The 22625-nt window shown below is 40.7% G+C and overlaps 1 protein-coding gene across 1 annotated transcript; it reads right to left on the bottom strand.

Moving 5' to 3' along the window:
* Window positions 1-81: 81 nt before the first annotated feature.
* Window positions 82-21895, bottom strand: LOC125481405 (intermembrane lipid transfer protein VPS13B-like; the record flags this gene model as incomplete). The annotated part of the gene is made up of 8 exons (XM_048592906.1): window positions 21765-21895; window positions 20919-21118; window positions 18005-18123; window positions 11889-12718; window positions 9855-10031; window positions 6840-7010; window positions 1846-2016; window positions 82-184 (listed from the first exon to the last, which is right to left on the bottom strand). Coding segments are annotated over exons 1-8 (1826 nt in total), but the record flags the coding sequence as incomplete, so codon positions are not given.
* Window positions 21896-22625: the final 730 nt, after the last annotated feature.

The following is a 22625-nucleotide window of genomic DNA, read 5'->3' as shown; positions in this document are numbered from 1 at the left end:
ACCTGTTAGTTTGATACAAAGCCAGAGCAATGTAATGAATAATGTCATCATAAAAGTGACTGACTGCCAGAATACTCTTACCAGACATATTTGATGTGGCTGTTTGGGGCCTGGTCAGTCTGTTGCTCAGTGGGGTGAAACCTCTGCTTGGGAAGTTGAGAAAGTCCAGCCCCGTGTAAAATGCCTAGAGCAATAAAGACAAGATTCTTACTTCTACTAACCCAGCAGCTCATGGTGCTGAAATGATGTAATGTGTTTGGAACAGATTGATAGGGATATTCATCTCTTTAACTGCAATTACGTAAAAGGCAGAGCTATATAAAAGTGACAAAAATTGAAATATTTTAAGTTAGTCTCATAAACACGAAGGAAAAGCTCTGGTTTGGTCTAAAATAATAGAACCAGTATCCCGTTTGAAACTAATGCAGAAACAATGGGCAATTCCTATATACGATAACTATATTAGCTCAACATTCAAGTATGATCATTTCCATTGGATAGTGTTTCGGAGCAACATCGTTACGAGAAACAATCTCTCTTCCGAAATAAAATATATCCATTACTTATTATAGTTGCAAGCTAATCTTTAAGCTAAATCAACAGAGTTGTACCATTAAAATAAATAAAAAACATAAGTTTAGTATTCAAAACACATGTGGAGGCTGAGTTTTGTGTAGAGAGTGAGTTTTTTTCCCCATCATCAGACAGGCTCAGCACTCCAGGTTATGTCAACCTGCAAGTGGATATGTCAGAGTATTCACAACGCTCACCTTTGGAGCCAGAAGTTTGAAGGTTTGAGCTCCACCCCAGAGTTTGAGCCAAAATATCAGGACTGCCACTCCAGTGCTATATTTAGGGACCACATCCCAGGAGAGGAAGAGAGTGAATGATTGAACACCTTTTCACTTGTTGATGTTTAAAGAAGACCACAGCAATACTTTGGTCGTCCTGCAAGCCTTTAGTTATTGCGCTTCCTGTGTCAGTGATATTTGGGCTTAGCCATTACTTAGCAGGCCCTATCAAGGCAATAACATGAAGACACCATAAGCTCACATTTGAAAATGTGGAAGAGTGCTGAGTTTAGGGAGTGACTTGTTATAAAGGGATTAGAGTACAAGAATAAAGAAGTCTCGCTGCAATTATAAAGTGCACTGGCGAGGTCATACCTGGAGTACTGCGAGTACTTTTGTTACTTTACCTGAGGAACACCATGAGTTGCCCTAAAGGGACACCAAAAATAATCTACTGGCCTGGAGGAGAGATTGAGAATGCCTTAATTCCCTGGACTTCAGAAGAATCGGAGGTGAAAACATGTAAAATTCTAAAGACATTTCACAGGGTAGATGCTGAGAAAATGGTCCTCTAGCTGTCAATCTACAAAAGGGGGCCACAGTCTCAGACTAAGCGGCCAGCCACTTAAGACTCAAAATTGAGAAATTTCTGCACTCAAAAGTGGTATGAATCTATGGACTTCTCCTCCTGTGAAGCATCTGCCGATTATATTGAAGGCAGGTTACCAAGTGTAGAATTCAAGAAGGCAGCTCACCACCATCTTCTCAAGGGCAACTAGGGAAGGGCAAGAAATGCTGACCTAGCCAGCGACACCCACATCCCACAAACGAATAGAGAGAAAAAAAATAGTAAGGCATGTGGGAGAATGCTGCAAAGTGGAGCTCAGTAGAAGATCAGCCATGATCTTGTTGAATGCTGAAGAGACTGGAAGGGCTAAATGGCTTGATCCTGCTCCTATTCTTTTGCTTTTCAGACTTTGCTGTCACTAACAGAGGGTCATATTCGTGAAAAAGCTAAAGAAAGCATAGTTCTGTTCAAAGATGTTGTACTTGCCATAACCAGTTTGTGAGACCAACTCAGCTGCCCCTCCAATTGGCTTGGTAAAAACTCCCACGATGCCTTTACCCACACCAGAGATGACATCTTTGGCTTTGCGCCCAGCTGAAACCTCTACCGTCTTCTGGAAATTCTGCATCGGCTGATCCACAATACCAGCAATGGCACCTGGGAATATCAGACAGAATTGATACAGGATCCAAATCTTTATTCTGTTCAAAACAAAATACCTTGGAAAACCCTGTCTGCCACCATTTTTCATATTATTCCTTTTGTTGTGAGAGATAGATTCTTTGAGCCAGAAATACTGATTCTCCACTAGCAATTTCGCTTTTTATCATTACACAGAAGGCATATTGTGCAGAGCCAATAGTTTCATGGAATTATACAGCAGAGAAAGAGGCCATTGGGTCCACTGTGTCTATGCTGTCCCTTTGAAAGAGCAATCAATCCCAATCCTTTAGACTTGCACCATGGTCCTGCTAAATTTTCTTTTTAAATGCATAAACGCTTGCATTTTGGAAGTTATCCTTGAATCAATGGTAACAGGCATCAGTTTACAATACTGGTCCCTACTCAGCTACTTTCCTTCTTTCTCACACAGAGGACACGCAATGGCTTTGCAGAAACCGAGGAAATTCATATAGAATTGTAGATTCATACAGTACAATAGGAGCCCCAGGTAGCTCATTGTGGCTGTGCTATTCCATTAGTCCCTCAGGCCTCATTCCTTCCCTAAAGTGCTACATAGTTTCCTCCTTTAAAAGTATTTATCCAATGCCCTTTGAAAAATTACCATAGGAACCACTTCCACCACCTTTTCAGGCAGTGCATTCCAGATCACAACAGTTTCACTGCTTCAAAAACAAAATTCTGACCTCCCTTCTGGCTCTTAACTGTGTTCTCTGGTTACTGACATTCTGATGAGTGCAAATAGCTTCTCCATAGTTACTTTATTAACAAGATTCTGCACACTTCTATTACATTTCTCCATAACCTTCGTCGCTTTAAAAAATAATTACCTTTATTAGATATTTTATACTAAAAATTTTTGATGTGTTCACTTTTCTCCATCATTATAAATTCTTATATCCACATTTACAATGGAAACATGCAGATTTATTCACTAATTATGGAGCGACATTGCACTACCTCAGCTTTGCAGTTCTTTAGCCTGTGCTGCGGTGAAGTGTCCATTTCTTCATATAATTCCAGTCCTCTGCTTCCCAAACTGCAAAGCTACATACTTGTTACATAACTATAATCTGCACAAGTATAGAATCAACACATAGGGCTGAATGAATGCACAGCAGTATTTTAACCTAACCTTGCTATACTGCGATGGCATTTTACTTCTCACTGTTTCACTGTGCAAATCGGGTAGTGAATCAGTCAGAAGGAGATAAATCAAGTGGCTGTTCCAATGTCATGAGTGTCCCATTGGGCAGGTTGCTAAAATTACTCCCATAAAATGCCAACAAGATTACATCAACACACTCTGGTCTAATTACCGCCCCTCTCTGGCATTCCAATTCTACTGCAACTAAAGGTGGCAGTTGGTTTTGGCTCCACTCATGTATCGTCACCAGAAATTGACTGGTATATAGAAAAATCTGCAATAATTACAAAGACAGTATCCAGAGCAACAAACACTAATAGGGTTTGTAATTTAATCCCATGTCAACAGAAGAAACTGGATTCAAAATTAGCACAGTAGCAGGAAACAAATGGTAATGGTCAATGAGTGTTTAAGAACATAGAACACAGAACATAGAACAGTACAGCACAGTACAGGCCCTTCGGCCCAAGATGTTGTGCCGAGCTTTTACCCAAAACTTAAGGTCTATCTAACCTCCACCGCTACCTTATACTATCATCCATATGCCTGTCTAATAGCCGCTTAACTGCCCCTAATGAGGCCGACTCCACTACCCTCTCCGGCAATGCATTCCACGCCCCCACCACTCTCTGAGTAAAGAATCTACCTCTGATGTCTCCCCAATATCTACCTCCTTTCACTTTAAAACTATGTCCCCTCGTAAAAGCTACCTCCACCCTAGGAAAAAGTCTCTGGCTGTCTACTCTATCTATACCTCTGATCATTTTGTACACCTCTATCAAGTCACCTCTCATCCTTCGTCGTTCTAAAGAGAAAAGCCCTAGCTCTCTCAACATTTCCTCATAAGACCTTCCCTCCGTTCCAGGCAACATCCTGGTAAATCTCCTCTGCACCTTTTCCAATGCTTCCACATCTTTCCTGTAATGAGGTGACCAGAACTGGACACAATACTCCAGATGTGGCCGAACCAGGCTTTTGTATAGCTGGAGCGTAACTTCACGGCTCTTGAACTCAATCCATCTATTAATGAAAGCTAACACACCATACGCCTTCTTAACAACTCTATCCACCTGGGTGGCAGCTTTCAGGGAACTGTGAACATGAACCCCAAGATCCCTCTGCTCCTCCACACTGCCAAAAATCTTTCCGTTAACCCTGTATTCTGCTTTCAAGTTTGTCCTTCCAAAATGAATCACCTCACACTTTTCAGGGTTAAACTCCATCTGCCACTTCTCAGCCCAGCTCTGCATTCTATCAATGTCCCTTTGTAACCTAGAACAGCCCTCCGCACTGTCCACAATGTGACCCACCTTCATATCATCTGCGAACTTGCTAATCTACCCTTCCACTCCTTCATCCAACTCATTTACAAAAATCACAAATAGAAGAGGACCCACAACAGATCCTTGTGGTACACCACTCGTAACTGAGCACCATGTTGAATATTTTCCATCCACTACCACCCTTTGTCTTCTAAGGGTCAGCCAATTCTGAATCCAATCTGCCACATTTCCCCCTATTCCATGCCTCCTTAACAATGAGGTTGTAAAGGGTTCAGCAATGTCCCATGCTGCGTATGTTATATATCAATGATTTAGACTCAAACGTTTGAGTAGTTGGTTGCTACAAGGTCAGTTGTGTGTTTGACAGTGAGGGGGATAGCTGTTCGCTGTAGGAAGCAATCACTGGATGATCAGGTGGGTAGAAAAGTGGCAAATAAAGTACAATCTGGAGAAATGTGAGGTGACGCATTTGCGGGGGTCGAGAAAGAATACTGAAAAGTGTAGAGGAACAAAGGAGTGCATGTCCACAGATCCTTTAAAGCAGCAGGACATGTAGATAATGTGGTTACAAAGGCATTTACATACCTTCCTTTCTTAGTCAAGGCATAGAATAGAGATGCTATGCTAAAGCTATATAAGAAACTGGTTACATTATAGCTAGGGCTAGCTCCATGATCATTTTACAGGAAAGATGCAATTGCACTACAGATGGTCCAGAGATTTGCTAGGGCATTTCCAGGACAGAAGAATTTTAACTGTGTGTAAGGACTAAATAGGCTGGAGTTGTTTCCATGCAAGAGAAGAAGTTGAGGGGAGGTTTAGTAAGGGTGTATAAAATTATGGGAGGACTAGATGAAGTCAATAGGAAACACTTATTTCCAATTGTAGAGGGCCCAGTAGGAGGCAGTACACAAATTGGCAAAAGAGTTAGAGGTGAGTTGAGGAGACTTTTTTTTCTCCACTCAAAGCATGGGCATATATCGACAATACATTGCCTGAAATGGTGGCAGAAGCTTCAAACTTCAAGGCAATTTATAAATAAAAGCTTGGAATGTTCTCTTGAAGTGCTGTAACTTATAGGGTTACAAACCAAGAACTGAACAGGCCGGTTAGCACTTTCCCAGCTGGCACAAACATGAGGGGCTGAATGATCCTGTGCCATACATTTCTGATGCTTTCTATGTTTCGAGAAGAAAATACAAGTTTATTCCACCCTCACACTCTGTTATTAGAAAATCAATGCTAACAAACTATGGTTCTTCTTATTATAATTTATTAATCAATCCTATCCTATTCATTCACACAGCACATTTTTACTGAAGGTCAGATTTCTTATTTCCATAGAATCTTATTTGATGTACATAGTGCTCAGTTGCATAACTTTGCAGTCCACATTCTCATTTGCATCCCAGTACATACCAGTCCGTTCAAGAATTCAGGATACTTTAATGTCTCATTTTTTAATACCTCTTAGTCTAGACAGCCTAAATATCATAGTGATTTTCTTTGACTGCCTGAGCTGCCCATTATCAAAATAAATGAGTACAATACCATTCTCTCTATGTAATGACGGTGTCTGAAGAACACAGAGGAAATCAGCTTTACATTTTACCAAACTGACGAGAATGGGAGAAACGCAGCACATTAGCGATCTATCTTAAAGAAAAATTCAAATAAACAATTGGCAAAGGATTGAGAGAGCTTCATGTAATGTTGTCTGCCGCTTGCTGATCACAAACCCTCCCGAATGAAACAAAACAAAAATCAAATATCAAACGTGGTTGAAGAAGGATTTTTGCAAAATAGATTTTGATGCAGAAAAGCTTTCTAATAAAAATGGGAAACGTAGGTACTTTTCCCAGATAAATTCTCCTCCGGGTGCACCAAATATGCCGCACCTTGTAGCATGCCACAATCATCTAAATCTGTTCTGTAACTAAATCAAGGGAACAGAACTGTAATATCTTATTGAGATTAATAGATTCATTTCCCTGAAGAAAGCAGAATCATTTCAGGGTAGGCTGGGGTCTGGTATCCTTCATTATTAACTGATTTTCTTCAAGGTTTACACAAAACTTAAAACTGTGTAAACATAGCTGAAGTGCTTCAACATAAACGGTCAATACATCGTAGACACATTTACAGTCATCAATAATGGGACTTACATTAAAGAGCCATCAGTGAACCACAGTCTATTTTATAACACATGGTCTTCAGTGATGGGGTTATTAGCCCTCTAATACTGTACAGATTCAAAAGTGGTGCATGCACATAGTTTAGAGCCCTATCTCCAGAATTTACTCTGATGAGCTCTTGAGATTTCCGTTTAAATTTTAGATTCAATATCAAACTGGTTAATATTGCCATACCAAGCAGACTGAGTCCGAGCCGGGACAATCCCTGCCGCAGACCTTCCCCCAGGCTGTCTGGAAGTTGCCTTCGCCATTCCTCCTGTCGATTATAGTGCTCTTCATCTAGAGAGAGTCGATCCATGTTCCGAGCTAAACTCGTAGCCAGATTAGTGATCGACGTCAGGGTACCTGAACAGAAATACAGTAAACAGTGACTCACTGTGGAGGTGTTTTTTTTTAAACAAAGTATGTAACTAGGACATAAGAAATGCCATCATACATTTACGAAAAAAAGCAGGTGTGTAATCATTCTCCAATTGACATCATAAAAAATGACCTGAATCATAATTGTGACAGTTTGCTGTGTGCAAATTGTTGCTTTACTTTCTATATGAGAACAGGGCGTCCAATTCAACAGCACATTACTGGCTTTAAAACACTTTGGAACATCCAGAAGTTGAGAAAATAAATTATATAAATAATGTTTTTTTTAAAAACAATCTTGCTTATAGAAAGGATATTATCAAACTGGACTGGGTTTAGAAAAGATTAATGATGTCACTGGGAATGGAGGGTTTGAGATAATAAAAATAGACTGGAAAGACTGAGACTTTTTTCACTGGAGTGCAGGACATTGAAGGGTGACGTTATTGAGGTTTATAAAATCATGAGGGGCATATTTTAAGGTGAGGGGAGGAAGGTTCAAAAAGGATATGGGGGTGCGTGCAGAGAGTGGTTTGTGTGTGGAATGAACTGCCAGAGAAAATGGTGGGTGCAGGTGCAGTTACAATATTTAAAAGACATTTGGTTAAGTTAATGAATAGGAAAGGTTTGGAGAGGTATGGGCCAAGCGCACGCAGGTGGAATTAGTTTAGTTTGGGAACATGGACGGCATGGACTACTAGGAAATGTAAGATTTAGCAGAAAGAATTCCCAAGTTAAATATTATTTCAATGGAGATCACACAGGAATATGGGAGACCTCATGCATGACTCACAATAAGCTGGCATCCAAGTTAGCAGGTAATAGGGAAGGCAAATGGAATGTTGGTCTTCATTTCAAAGTGAATGGAATATAAAAGTAGGGATGGTTTGCTAAAGTTATAAAAAGCACTGGTCAGACCTTAGCTGAAATACTGTGAACAGTTTTTATCCCCTTGTCCAAGCAAGAAGGAAAGATATATTGGTATGGGAAGCATTCCAGAGAAGGCTCACAAGGTTGATCCCTGATATGGAGGGATTTACTTATGACAAGAGCAAATTGGGCATGTATTCATTGGAGTTCAAAAACTTTTATGGGATTCTAAGGAGACTTGACAGGGTAGCTGCTGAGAGGTTGTTTCCTCCTGTTGGAGAGCCTAAGACCAGTCAGCATAATTTCAGTACAAGGCGTTGTCCATTTAAGACAGAGACGAGGATGAATTTTTTCCCTCAAAGGTTGGTCAATCTGCGGAACTTGTTACCACAGAGGACTGTTCAGGCTGGGTTATTAAGTATATTCAAGGCTGAAATCGACAGATTTTTAATTGCTACAGGAATCAAGGGTTGTCAAGGAAAGGAGAATTCAGGTTTATCAGATCATCCATGATCTCACTGAATGGCAGAGGAGATTCAATCGGTCAAATAGCCTACCTTTGCTTCCACATCTTAGGAAGTTTACACTGAGTTGCTATAAAGCACCATGGAAGTCTGGTACAGGGGATATGATGAACCCACTGGAGATGGATAGATACACTAGATTGGCATAAGCTATGAGAGGCCAAGAGATGGGTTAAGGTGCACATGGAGGGCATGAAGAACTGTGGGAGTGGGTTATGAGGTGGCATGGTTGGTGTGGATGGGTCAAAGCAAGATTATGAGATGTAAGGCCAAAAGAACTGCTTTCTTTTTGATTTTTTTTACTGGAACAAACACAGGAGCATTGGGATCAGTCTTTTAGACAGACGTCCTCCATACTGGCAGACTCTGCTGCTACCTCCTGGTCTTGGGACAGTGGGCCCAACTCAGGAGCGTAAATCCAGGCCACAATTTCCATTCCTTTGTTCTTCAAAAGTGCAAATTTCCAATACACATTACTTTCAAAAATTATTCCAAAATCCACCCATTATTCCTCAGTTTAGTTTCGCCCAAACACTTTAACCAAGCTTTGCAGATTAAGGGACAATCTCATTAAGGTGTTTAAAATCAGGGCAGGAGTTGATGGAATAGATGTAGCAAGATTATTTCCTCAGTGAGAGCGCCCAGGACAAGGGAGCACAACCTTAAAGTTGGAGCTAAACCATTTAAGTGCGTAGCCAAGAAGCAACTCTTTATAGATGATAGCAGAAAGATGGAGCTCTCCAAAATTTCAAAATTGAGATCGAGGAATGCCTGCCTGGTTAAGGGTACTTATGAAGAGATAGAGAGTGAAGGTGAGTGGGTGGGTTTAGAATATGGATCAGCACAATCTCATAGAATAGTGGATTGAGCTTGAGGTGCGGAATGTTCTCCTTCTAATCCCGCAAACCACTCCTTCCTTCCTTCTTGCGACAGGGTGACAGGCCTTGTTGTCATTCATGTAAAGGTATACTACTGCTGGAAGGACAATCTTTTCATGGCTCTTGAACACAGATGGTGAGCCAGCATCATTTCCTTCATGGCAGAAAACATACTAACATTTTAAAACATATAAAGAATTGATGAGATAGTAGGGACTGCCGATGCCGGAGTCTGAGATAACAAGGTGTGGAGCTGGAGGAATGCAGCAGGCCAGGCAACATCAGAGGAGCAGGAAAGCTGACGTTTTGGGTCTGGACCCTTCTTCAGAAGGTTAAGAATTGATGACTCATTTTACAAGATTCACTTTTTTTTAATCAAGACAATGTCCATTTTAGAAGCCATACAGTTTGGCTTTCTTTATTTGCCCAAAGGGCCAAACAGAAGTTTCCAGTTTCTCACTTCTGAGGCAATATTGCAACATATCAAAGTAACATGGCTGCCACATGTCCCAAGTTAGAATGTGGCTTTTGATGAAAGAAAGAAAAATAACATTTACCTTTTGAAATATGTTTGACAAATGAAGTTGTTCCCCTGGAGACTCCACTGACAAAAGCGCCTGGACCACGGGTCAGTCCCTCATATGGGAGTCTGAAGAAGTCTGCTATCCCATTACCAATACTTCGCACCAAATTAGCAGGACTTCCAAGAATTTCCAGAGAGCCGACAACCCAACCTGTGTGAGCATTAACCAAAAATGTCAATGATAGATGGCTGCATGTATGAGAATGCTTGTTTAAATCGAATACAAATTCATAAGGAACAAAGGCTTGTATTTCTACATCAACGTTCATGAAGGGATGACCCATAGCCCTTCAAACCCCATGAAATACTTTTGAAGTGTAGTTACTGTTGTATTTGTTATATGATCTAATGGTTATGAAAGGGTTAATGTCAGATATCCATTAAGATCTGATGGAGGTTATACCAGCTCAGTTGGTGGACGAGACAGAAATATTAGAATCTCACACAGTGAAGATTCATACGCACAAACATTAAAATCAAAGAACTGTGGATGCTGGAAATCAGAAACAAAACAGGAATTGCTGGAAAAATTTGGCAGATTTGGCAGCATCTGTGGGAGACAAATTACAATTCATTTTTCAGGTCCAGCGAGCCTTCTTCAGAACTGATTGCAGCTCGGAAAAGCTTGGTATACATACGCAAGATGGGGTGTGGAACGTTAGGAGGAGGAGGGTGGAGATGTAGCCCAGCGAGAGAGAGAGAGAGAGAGAAAGAGATAACAATGACTGTGCAGACAAGAGGAATGGGTTATGGTCAGCCTGACAGAATCAGTAGCTGCTAATGGGGACCATTGGGTTGTTTGTGGTAGCAGCCTGTGTGAGGGTAACACCTAGTGGGGTAAGGACATGGGAGAGGGTGCTCAGGCCCTAACATTAATAAAGATGTCCTGAAGGCTGCAGCGTCATACATTTACTAGTTCCTTTGTGACAATGTCTATGTTTGTAATGTGGATTGTACTTAGTTGTTATCATGTAATAAACTACATTTTTAAAGACAAGAGCCTCTTATTGTTCAGATTCAGTTGTGGTTGATGTTTTATGACTGTAAACCAAACAAGGCTTTAGATACAGTCAAGGACAGAGGGTTCATGGCAGCATCCTCCCACCACCAAAGATCACAGTCATGAAAAGATGACAGGCAATTTGCACGTAAACATTAACAGAGATAATGACCTGATAATCTGCTTTAATGGCATTGAACGAGGAACAGATTTAAGGCAGGACACTGGACAGAACTGTCCTGGTCCTCTTTAAAATCTAGTCATTGGATCTTTTATGCCTGGCTTCAGCAGCAGAACGACCATAGTACTGCACTGGAGTTGCCAATTAAACATTTGTGCTCAACTCTCCAGGGCGAGTTTTGAACCCACAACGTTTTTACTCAAAGGAGAGAGGTCGCTACGCTATGATTGTTCAGACATATTTTAAAAACAACTGTTGGTGATTTTGGTATTTTATGTGATCCCCATTTGAGAATGGTGCACAGCCACGGAATCTGGAAGGAGTTGCAAGCTTGCTCTCTTGCCACGGATGCTGTCTGACCTAATGTGATTTCCAGCATTTTTTGTTTTCGGTGCAGATTTCAGCAACTGCAGTTATTTGTTCCTACGTTCTGACTCTGAGCTGGGAATGCTGACACGTAGCCAAAACCTGATTTCCCTTGGCTGGGGAGTCTGGAACAGGATAGACACAGCCTACGGAGTAGGCCATTTTGAACTGAGATGAATTTAGAACTCTCTTCTTGCATGATACTCAATTGTTAACTTTAAACCTGACCTCAATAGATCTTCGGCAACCAAAGGTATTAATGGATGAGGGGCAAAGATGAGTATCTGCAGTTAAGTCCTAGATCAGTGATGATCTCATTGAATGGTGGAATAGGGTTAAGGGTTTTTCTCCTATTCCTATGAGGTGCGTAATGAGCATTATCGACTGTTTCACAGACTTAACCCAAGTAACCACTGTGAGCCACCGAATGGAAATGTCAACCCGATAGTAGCTGTACCAACCTGCTCGGAATAATGCTCCTGCAGCATAGTGCATGGCAAGTGCATGGATAAGCTGCCTGGGAGTGGTGTAGATAGGCCCTCGCTCAAAGAGAGAGAATGAAAGAGGAGCATGATCCGAGGCGATGTATAATTTTATTGAGGCGTGGACACTGACGAGCAAACTGATGGGATGGATGGTCAACCGCTGCAATTTGATGGGGTTCACTAGTGCTTGAGTGGCAATGACTACTTGCTCTGGCACAGGCAGGTCAGCTGCTGAGCAGGAAGTTGTTCTCACTTGTTTTTGATATAGACCACCGTCTGGGATATAGGTACTAAACAGAGTCTTGATGTAATATACAAACGTGTCTTCCACATAGAGTCTTGCAGGCTTCAATTCAAAGTCTAGTTCATTCATGGTGAAGGCAAAATTCTGCTCTCTCAAAAGGATGCAGGCTGTTAAGAAACAATTGCGTTTGTACTCATCAAGGTCCCTGGCCGAGAGAGTCGAATGGGAGCCATTTCTCCATTGTGGTCTTTCTGGTTTCAGCTCCTGGCAAAGCAGAGCAGGGAAGTGAAAGCTGGTCTGGTGGTAAAGTTGGTTGTCGATCTGCAAGTCCCCCATGCACACCTCGAGCATATAAAGTTCTGCAATTCCAACAGTGGGCTCAGCTCGGAAGTCCCGCGATGGTGCCCTGGCATGGTTCACCACTGGTGAGAGATTCAACAGAACATTGTCCAGTGTCAGCCTCAGCAATTCCGACGATTTACGATGATTGGTCACATCGTCGTTTATCGTCAGACTCGCTTGAGTAATCAGCACTCTCATTGCAATGGCTTGTTTCGGTGTCCTGTGCGAGAGAAAAAAAAGACAGAAAACCACACAAGGTTAAAATTTGTCTGCGCTGCACAAATGCAACAAGCAAGGAGCATTTTTAAGAGTCTCAAAAGACTAAGGATATGCAATTCATCTGTCACTGTGCGATTCTTAAAACATTTAAGAGAATTCTCCTGAGAATGAATAGGAAATGTTAAGTGCAGTTTTCTCAAACACTGTGCACAAAGCCCTTTGAACTGTTTCTCATGAGCCTGTTAATAAGGATCAGACCACTTATTCATAAAGATTGTCATCTTTCTGGATTTTAACCATTTTCAGCCTAGCAGCCACAAACTATTTTTTTAATCTTGAATGCCAAAAGCCCCTAAGCAGCTTTCTAGCAAAACCAGATGACTATTGGGTAGCTGGATAGCTCAGATGTCCCAGGTCAGCAGTTGAGTTGGGCTTGCATTAATTTGTCCCTGGTGAAGCCACAAGGTGAAATACCCCTGTAGTGTCAGAAGAAATGACAGTGTTGGTATCTTTGTCACCTACAGATTGATTATTCCAATGCTCTCTCATTTTGTCTTCTCTATAAATATTTCTTTAATGGTGAGTGAGAGAGAACAACAGAGGAGGAAAGGGACTTGGGTATCCCAGGTACAGACATCATTAAAGGCAAATCATTTTGCCAGATATAATCAGAAAGATTCGCGAATTGTTGGTCTTTATATCAATCAGGTTCAACACAAAGATTGGCAAGTTATGCTTCTGTTGGTCATATAAATATATGAATTAGGAGCAAGATTTGGCGAGTCGGTTCCATTGAGCCTGCTCTGCCATTCATTATTATCATGGCTCACCTGACAGTGGCTCAACATCATTTCCCACCTTTCTCTGATACCGTTAGATTTCCTTGTTAGTCAAGACTCTGTCTATGGAGTTCTGAGGAAGGGTCACTGGACGCAAAACATTAACTCCAATTTCTCTCCACAGATGCTGCCAGACCTGATGAGATTTTCCAGCTATTTCTGGTTGTTTCTGATTTCCAGCATCTGCAGTTCTTCCATTTTTTATTGAGAGTCTATCTACCTTTCTTAAAAATAGTCAACGTCTCTGCCTCCACCTGGGGAAGACAGCTCCAAAGATTCACAAACAAAGATTCTTCTCATCCCTGTCTGACCCCTTATTAGTAAATTGTGCTTCTTAATTCTAGTCCTTCCCACTAAGGGAAACCTTCTTTCATTATCCACGGTCAAGATCCATATAGAGTACTGTGCTCAGATTTAGGCAGCACCACCCCTCACTAGTTTTGTACAGACTTTGGAAGGGATCCAGCACAGATTGAGCAGAATTCTATCAAACTACAAAAGATTAAATTATGAAGACAGACTGAATAAACTGGATTTGTATTCCCTCGAGTTTAGAAACTAGAGATAGATGAGGTGCTTAAAATGGTTTCTTCCAAGGCAAAATGCAGAACAAGGGACCACCTTTAAAATGTATGTGCTGCCATTTAAAGTTAAAATCGGCAAACATTTTTCACACAAAGGGTGGTGGAAATCTGGAATTCCCTCTGCTAAAATGCTGTGGATGGCGAAGGATAAATGAAATTTTCTAGTCTGAGAAAGACAGACATATATTAGGTATCGGTGATATGAATAAATGGACTTGAAGTACAAATCAGCTATGATACAGTGAATGGCAGGACAGGTTCAATGATGCCAGAATTATTCCTGCCTCCAAGTGTTACATTAGAGGTGAGTTAACCCTAACCCTATCACGTATTTTGTAGGAGTAACTTTTTTTTAAACTTTCAAGATATCAAGGGAAAAAGGTTATAGCCAGCTCTTTTAGCAGTGATATCAGCAAAGATTTCTAGACACAAAGTGTGGTATAAGTTTGGAGCTCTTTACTACAATGACACAGGTGATGATAGATTATTATAACAGATTATTATGAGATTGTTAATCAAAGATATGGAGCAAAGGTCATGGATTTAGGTCACACATCAGACAAGAACTCAAATGAATGGAGGTAGAACAGGTTTTGAATTGCCTATTCCTTTTCATACATTCTCTACTTCCTAAAGTAATGCGAAAGATAATTGTCCATTTTGCTCAATGGAGCGTCATTTGTCCTGGGGTTGATTTTTAACCACCAAATGGCACTTAAGCAGATACAATGGACCTATGAAAGCTTCAACGTACTAACCAATTACTCCAAATATTTGTACGTACCCATCCATTGTACTGTGAACATCTCCAATTCATTTTGTTACTAATGCTATTTGAGGCAAGTTGTTCCAAACTTATTTTAAAATTATTTCACAGGATGTGAGCATTACCAGCAAGATCAGTATTTATTGCCTTTACTCAAATGTGGTGGCTTGAGAAGCAACATACATTCATGCACAGGGACTTACTCTCAGCAAACTAAAGAAATATGTTCAAGCATTGCATTTTGTTTAAATTGCCTGGAAGCTTGGGCAGCCCCTTCTTTCCTCTTGCATTCTCAATGCCATTGCTGAAGCCAATCAGAATTGAACTGCCAAACAATGAACACCCTATTTTTCCTGTATCGTAAATTGTTGTGACCATTTGAAATTTGCCATTCCTACATTTATCCTGATGAGTCCATGATGAAGTGCTTCAGCAACATGTCTCTTTTTAGATCAATATTCAAGTTTATTACTATCAGGTGACTGGTCTACTATTTTGTCTGCTTCTTTCTCTGCCATCGTGATCAGAAGGGAACTCTATAATGTAAGGATGAGAAATTCAACCATTGCAGGCTCCTGGGACAAAAACTGCAGCAACACATTCGCAAATTTCAAAGTGCAGGAGTAACTTTGAAGATATGGTTGTATGGTACACTGGAACAAAGATTTAGGAGCAGGAATCGAACATCAGCCCTTCAAGCCTGCTCCACCATTCAATACAATCATGATTAATTTGGTTGTGGTCTGAACTTAACAATCCTGTCTGCTTCTCCTGCCCCTTGACTTTATTGTCTATTAAAAAAAATTATATAACTCAGCCTTGAATAAATTCAATAATTCACCCTCCACTACTTTCTTGGAAATGAAAATCCATAGACTAATGACCAACTTAGAGATTCACAACTCCTCCTTAAAAAGAATACTTCCTACTCTTCAACTGTGTCTGCTTGATCTAGTCCCCTCTCCAAGAGGAAACATCTTTCCAGTTTCCTCCCTATCATGCCCCATCAGGATCTTATGTTTCAATAAGATCACGCTTCATTCTTCTAAACTTCAGTGGATATCAGGTGAAGATGTTATATCTTTCTTCATAAGATGAGCTCACCACCACCTTCTCAAGGGCAATTAGGGTTGGGCAATAATTGCTGGCCTGGGCAGTGATGTCTACGTCCCATTAGTAAGGTTTATAAAAATCCTTTGTTCCAGGAATGAGTGAACCTTCTGTGAACTGCTTTTAATGCAGTTATATCCCTTTCTTTCCAAATAAGGTGAGCAAAATGTACTTAGTACTTCAAATCTGAAGGAACTAAGTGTTGCTGTGAGCTGTTTAGGAGTTGGCATCTTTCGCATCTGTATATTTCAACTACGCAAATGTTTTACTGTAAATCACAGATCTATCATTATTTTGATTGGTTTTGGAGTGTTAACTTTCGGTTAAAAAAGATCCAAGTATCAGAATATTTAAGCCTGAGTCAAAAATAAATGTTGTACAAAAATAATTTGAAAAAGTGCTTTTCATCAGTAACTGTCAATGTTAATCAGTTTAACGTCTATTTTGAATTAATAAGCAAAACATATCCTTCAGTTTTATTTCCAGTACCTGCTCAATATTTACACAATTTAAGATTTGAAACATTAAGAGTACTCCATAAACTGTACTAAAAACTCTTTTGTCTCTGATGCCAAAAGAATGGGGTGTCATATAATTTCATTCCATCACATGGATCCCAGTGCTCACCCAGGCTACGTTCTGCTCACTTGGAAGAATTTAAAATCAGGCATTAAGGAGTTTGCATTGTTCAAGTAAGGTCTTAGTTTACTATTTGCAATGGAAGTGGAGAGCAAGTAACCTGAAGGCAATTATTATTCACAAAATAAAAACTTGGTGAGGAGATGACAAATTTTTTAAAATATTTAGGATAGTCACTAATAAATGCAGCAGAGAATTCAGGAGAAATTTCTCTGCCCAGAGAGTGGTTAGAAAATGGAATTTGCTACCACATGGTAAGGTTTTTGTCCCTTAACTTATCTTACATAATTTTATCACCCTGTTTAGGGGATACTGGGATTATCAAGGGGATCAAGGGTTACAGGGAGAAAGTGGGAGAATGGGGTTGAGGAACTTATCAGCCATGATTGAATGGTGGAGCAGGCTCAATGGGCCAAATGCCTAATTTCTGCTCCTATGTCTTATGGTCTTAAAGTGGAAAGATTTCCGGGCTGATGATCAGCCCATTGAACTTGTCATGAAGGTTCCCTCTTATGGTCAACACCTTCTCAGGATACACAGTACACCAATTCAAGCTGAGATGAGGGGAAATTTCTTCATTCTAAGTGTGGTGAACCTGTGGAATTTTCTACCATGGAAGGCTGTGTGAAGGCCAAGTACATTTCACGAGGCTATAAATGTCAAAGGGTATGGAGAGAGAGTAGGAGAATGGTGTGATAGGGAATCACCTTTTTTAATTCATTCTAGGGATGAGGGCATCACTGGCTAGGCAGCATTTATTGAATACCCTTAATTGTCCAGTTAAGAGTCTGGAGTCACATGTAGGCCAGACCAGGTAAGGAAGGAAGTTTCCTTCCCCAAAGGACGTTACTAAACCAGATGTGTTTTTCTGACAATCCACAATGGATTCATGGGCATCATGAGGCTCTTAATTCCAGATTTTTCTTGAATTCAAATTCTACCAGTTGCCATGGCAGGTTTTGAACCCGGGTCCCCAGAACATTAGCTGGGTCTCCACATTAACAACCTGTCAATAATACCACTAAGCCATCGCCTTCCTATGACCAAGTCGAATGGCAGAATGGGCCTGATGGGCAAAATGGCCCATTCTTGCTCTGAACTTGTGTTTCTGGGTGGTGGAAGCCAATTCAACAATAACCTTCAAAAGGGAACTGGATTAACAATTGAGAAGTAAAACGAGAATTGCAGGGTTGTGGGGAAATTGCAGACTAAGTAGACACTAATGGTATATCAAAGAGCCAGCACAGTCACAAAGGAACAAATAGTCTCCATTTCAGCAGTACAATACTATCAATCTTCTTCTGTAGCTCACAATCTGCAATCTATCCGGAAAGCATGTGGATAATTACCCATAAAGGCTGGTTAGGACAGGGCCAGCTCTACCCTCTGGAACCATGGTCACAGTTATAGTGCTGGAAAGATGACTGATATCCACATACACACAGCCGTAACCGGGCAGAAACACCACCTAAGTAGAGACAAGCAGGGAACAAAATATGATTCAATAAAAGAAAGCTTTATTTATTCTTAAAGCTAAACCCTTCAGCAGTCGCCTAATCTGTTTTGCATGCTGAATGATGGAGTTAGAACACGTGTTTGTCTAAATATTATCAACTGAAATTGATAAGCAGTGCAAATCTTCATTATTTTTCATGAATAGAATTCACTATAAAACAAACAAATCTCAAATAGAATTTTTGATATTAATCTGTATGCTTCAGTTAGCGGAAAAAAATGTCTTCTTCAATGAAGATTCCAGTGAAAAAAAATTAATCAGCTTTGTTCAAGCAAAAACAGAGATCTCAAACAGTAATCTCTCGAATAGACTGTCCCTTAATAGTTTTCTGGGGTTCAGTATTGAGCTGTATAGACCCACAAAGGACCGGGCCAAGTGCTACGTACATGTAAGAGTACAGAACAGGCAAATCAACTTTGCTATCACTTCCCAAACAGTAACCAGTGATGTTGGCTGAAGTCTTCATTTTTGCATATTATTGAGTGAAAAACAAGTATGCAAAAAGGATGTTATTTAAATATAAATACTACATATATATATCTATGGAGAGGCTGGAATTTGAAGTAGACCTTTATGGGTGTAGGTCACTTTTGTGAACTGTTAAGTAAAACCCTCAGGTGAGAGATGGAGTGTTTTCTCTTTGGATTTAAGACCATAAGACCAGAAAGAACTAGGAACAGGAATAGGCCTGTGGTCCCTTGAGCCTGCTCCACCAGTCAATAGGATCATGGCTGTTCCAAAACTCAGGTCCACTTTCCTGCGCTTTCCCTGTTAACCTCGATTCCCCGACCGAACAAAAATCTATCTCAGCCTTAAACAGACACAAGGGCTCTGCCCACCATGCCCACCCCCAGCTCTCTGTAGCAAGGAGTTCCAAAGACTCCCAGCCCTCAGAGAAGAAATTGCTCTTCATCTCAGTCTTAAATTGTTGCCCCTTTATTCTGAGATGATGCCCTCTGGTTCTAGACTCTCCCACGAGGGAAAATATCCTCTCATCATTTACCCTTTCAAGCCTCCTCATGATCCAATATGTTTCAGAGGTCACCTCTCATTCTTCTAAACTCCAGTCAGTTGAGTCTCCAATTGTTAAGCCTATGCTCATAGGACAATCCCTCCATACCAGGGATCATCCTAGTGAACGTTGTCTGAAATATTTCCAATGAAAGTTATTATGGGAAGTAGTTCCACAGATGGCAATTGGTCAGTGGCACCTTGACCAAATTGCCATTTCTCGTAAAAGGAATAAATGAGTATCAACTCCTCCCTACTAACAGTGTCAGGCTGGAGGCTGATCACGTTTGTGTTATAATCCCTACATTTCTGGCTAGCTGCATGTCATTACTCTAATTTCTTTTTCCTGATAAACCTTTCAGGCACTCTTTGCTGTTCTTTATAGTCTGACCAATCATCTGAGCTGCTACTCCTTTTTCATTAAATCATAAAATCTCTACAGTGTGGATCCAGGTCATTCGGCCCATATAGTCTCACACCACCTCTCATTTTTATGCAATTATATGCATTTTCCTTAAGTTTGACGCTTTCCTGACATCTTTGGATAACTCTTCTGACCTTTGGATCGGTGCAGAAGCAATAGACCAAAGAGCCTCTTTCTTTGCTGTAGACCTCTTGATAACCAGGGATGATGGGTTCTCCATTTAGAATATTTCTTTATATCAGAAATATACATAACCTGAGGAATCTCAAATATCCCCTTAAAGGGCTGGTAATATATGTGTATTGATCTAACCCGTAGCCCAGTTCACTTCAACTATTTAAGCTTTCACGCTGACATCGTTGTACGTATTTAGGTGTAATACACTGGACTTAGACTTAATCTCTCCCTTGCAAACTGGATGCAAAATTCAATCAAATTGTAGTTGCTGTACTCTGTGTGTTCCTTTACTTTAAGGTCATTTATTCATCCTATCACATTACACAATACCAAGGCTAATTTACCCTCTTTGGCAGTTACAAAATGTGCTTCTCTAAGAAACTATGTCAAAAGCATTTTGTGAACTTTTCATCCAAGATACTACTTTCAATCTGAGTTTTCGAGTTTATATGTAGATTAATGTCACCCATGATTATTGCCTTTATCACAAGCCTCAAATGTTACTTCTTGTATAATCTGCTCTGGTTATTTGTGGTTATCGTGGTTATTACTAGGGGGCCTGCAGACCGTCTCCAACAGGGAAATCTTTCCCCTCGTCTCCACCCATCGATCTTCCACCATGAACTCCTGAAACAAGGTCATCTCTAACTAGTGACCAACCTTTATGAACAGTGCTAACCCTCGACCTAACAAACGTGTTTTAGGAGCAGGGATAGGCCATTCAGCCCATCAAGTCTATTCTGTCATTTGATCAGATCATAGCTGATCAGATTGAGGCCTCAACTCCACATTCCCGCCTACCCCCGATAGCCTTCAACTCCCTTGTTAGTCAAGAATCTCTCTACATCCGCCTTAAAAATAGTTAATGGGGCTTATGGGGGCGGACAGGAAAGTAGAGTTAAGGTCATAATCAGATGAGTCATGTTCTTATTGAATAGTGGAGCAGGCTCCAGGAAATGAATGGGCCAAGCCAGCTTCCAATTTGTATGTTTTTATCCAAATCTACATCAAAGCACATAATGTGAATCCCATAAAGTAGAATGTAACTCCTTTCGTTAATCACACAAACTGAAACAAAATGCTTCTATGACAGGGAATCATATAACAATGATAAAACAAAAGTGGGACATCTTACCTGAGTCCCAGGACTATTCAGATCAATGACATCGCTCCAATCCTCAGACAGCTCAGATGGGGATACCATTCTGAGGTGGATGCTGGGAAGGTGGTCTTCAGTTTTGCATTCGGGGAAGCTCCAAACTTGATGATAAAGTTCATGGTGCACTGAACACTCAGCGGGAATTTTTCGACAATAAACTGCACATTTTGGGGCATCTGAAACAACAGAAAGAAAACAATAATTTAATGAAGAGAAATATGTTGTGAATATAAGATGAGTAAGAGAGAGAAAAGAACAGAGTGATAATGTTGAAGGACAATGATGAAGTCAAGCGTGAGGAGGTTTATGTAGAGGATCGAAGTTGACACCGAACATTTGGGACAAATGTTATGTGCCTATCTGTTATTTCTATAGGTACACAACTCAATCATTGAAAACAGCACAGAAGTCGGAACAGTCAGGCAGTATAATGAAAGAAACAAATCTCTATTTTTCCAGTTCAGCAGAATTGAGTTCCTACCTCTTGGCTGATTTTCAAAATTGGTAATATTGCCGACTTTATCACCATACCATCGAAAATCAATGGAAACAAGAGCAAGCAATAACTAGAGACAACAAGGTGCAGGGCTGGATGAACACAGCAGGCCAAGCAGCATCATATTTCAATCAATTCATACACCAATTGATGTGACTCCAGTATTTATCCATGAATTTATTCATACCTATCTTGTAATTATGGCACTTGGCTTTTGCCTCTTCCACATTCCAGCATTGAAGTCAAACTGGTTATCTCCAAGAATTAAAGTACAATGCTTCAACAAATAGCAACTACAGCTCAGAGATATTAAATCATGGCTCTACCTTTCAGATTTTCTTTCATCATGATTGCAACGGTGCATCTGTTGTGGATGATCATTCGAGGATTGGAATCTTCACTGACAGTTATGTAGGTGACACCGAGGTATTCCTGACAAGACACCACCACAGCTCTGAAACAAGAGGAAGAAGAATTATAGTTTACAGGCAGTTTTTACACTCAATGCAATTTTCCGTTTCTGCAACTAAGTCTGGGTGTGAGCTTGTTTGTTGGAGACTAACACTCCGTCCCCACTGCCAAGCTAACGCAGCCCATCATATGACAGCCAGCTCATAACATCTGACAGGGACAGCTTAGACCTATCACCAGCCTTGATATTGGCATCACGAGGTTGCCAGAAGCTTCTGGGTAATCAGAGGCTGGCAGCCCCGAGTCCTAAAGGTTGTTGGATGAAGCCTACATCTTGCGGGATCCACTCCTTTGCCCACTATCCATGTCGCTAATTGTACCCCCACCCCAAAATAGCAGGCACATCGTCCCTGTCAGGAAACTAACTACCCTTCTTTGGAGAAATGGTGAGTTGAGGCCTTCAAGTGTCTGGCAATTGACCACTTAAGGGCCTTCACTGGTGGTAGGATAAGAAAGTTCTCAATGGAACTTCTCAGCTGGAACTTCCTTATGGAGGTGTTGTGAAGTATTTCACCGTCTCCAGATCAGTTAATTAATCAGAACTCTAATGTTAATGGTTATGGTTTCAAGGCCAAATCCAAAAGCTTGAGCACAAAATGCAAGCACAATATCAAGGAAGTGCTTATGAGCACGTATTTCAAATCGACAAAAATGGCCTATGTATATCCATCGAGCCAAATAAATGAAAAATAAAAATTCTGCTTAGAATGACACTA

The sequence above is a fragment of the Rhincodon typus genome, unplaced genomic scaffold (genome assembly GCF_021869965.1).
Source record: "Rhincodon typus isolate 14 unplaced genomic scaffold, sRhiTyp1.1 hic_rhity00002004, whole genome shotgun sequence".
NCBI classification, from domain to species: Eukaryota; Metazoa; Chordata; class Chondrichthyes; order Orectolobiformes; family Rhincodontidae; genus Rhincodon; species Rhincodon typus.
Note: the sequence above shows the minus strand (reverse complement) of the source record. Positions and strands in the feature narration are given on the sequence as shown.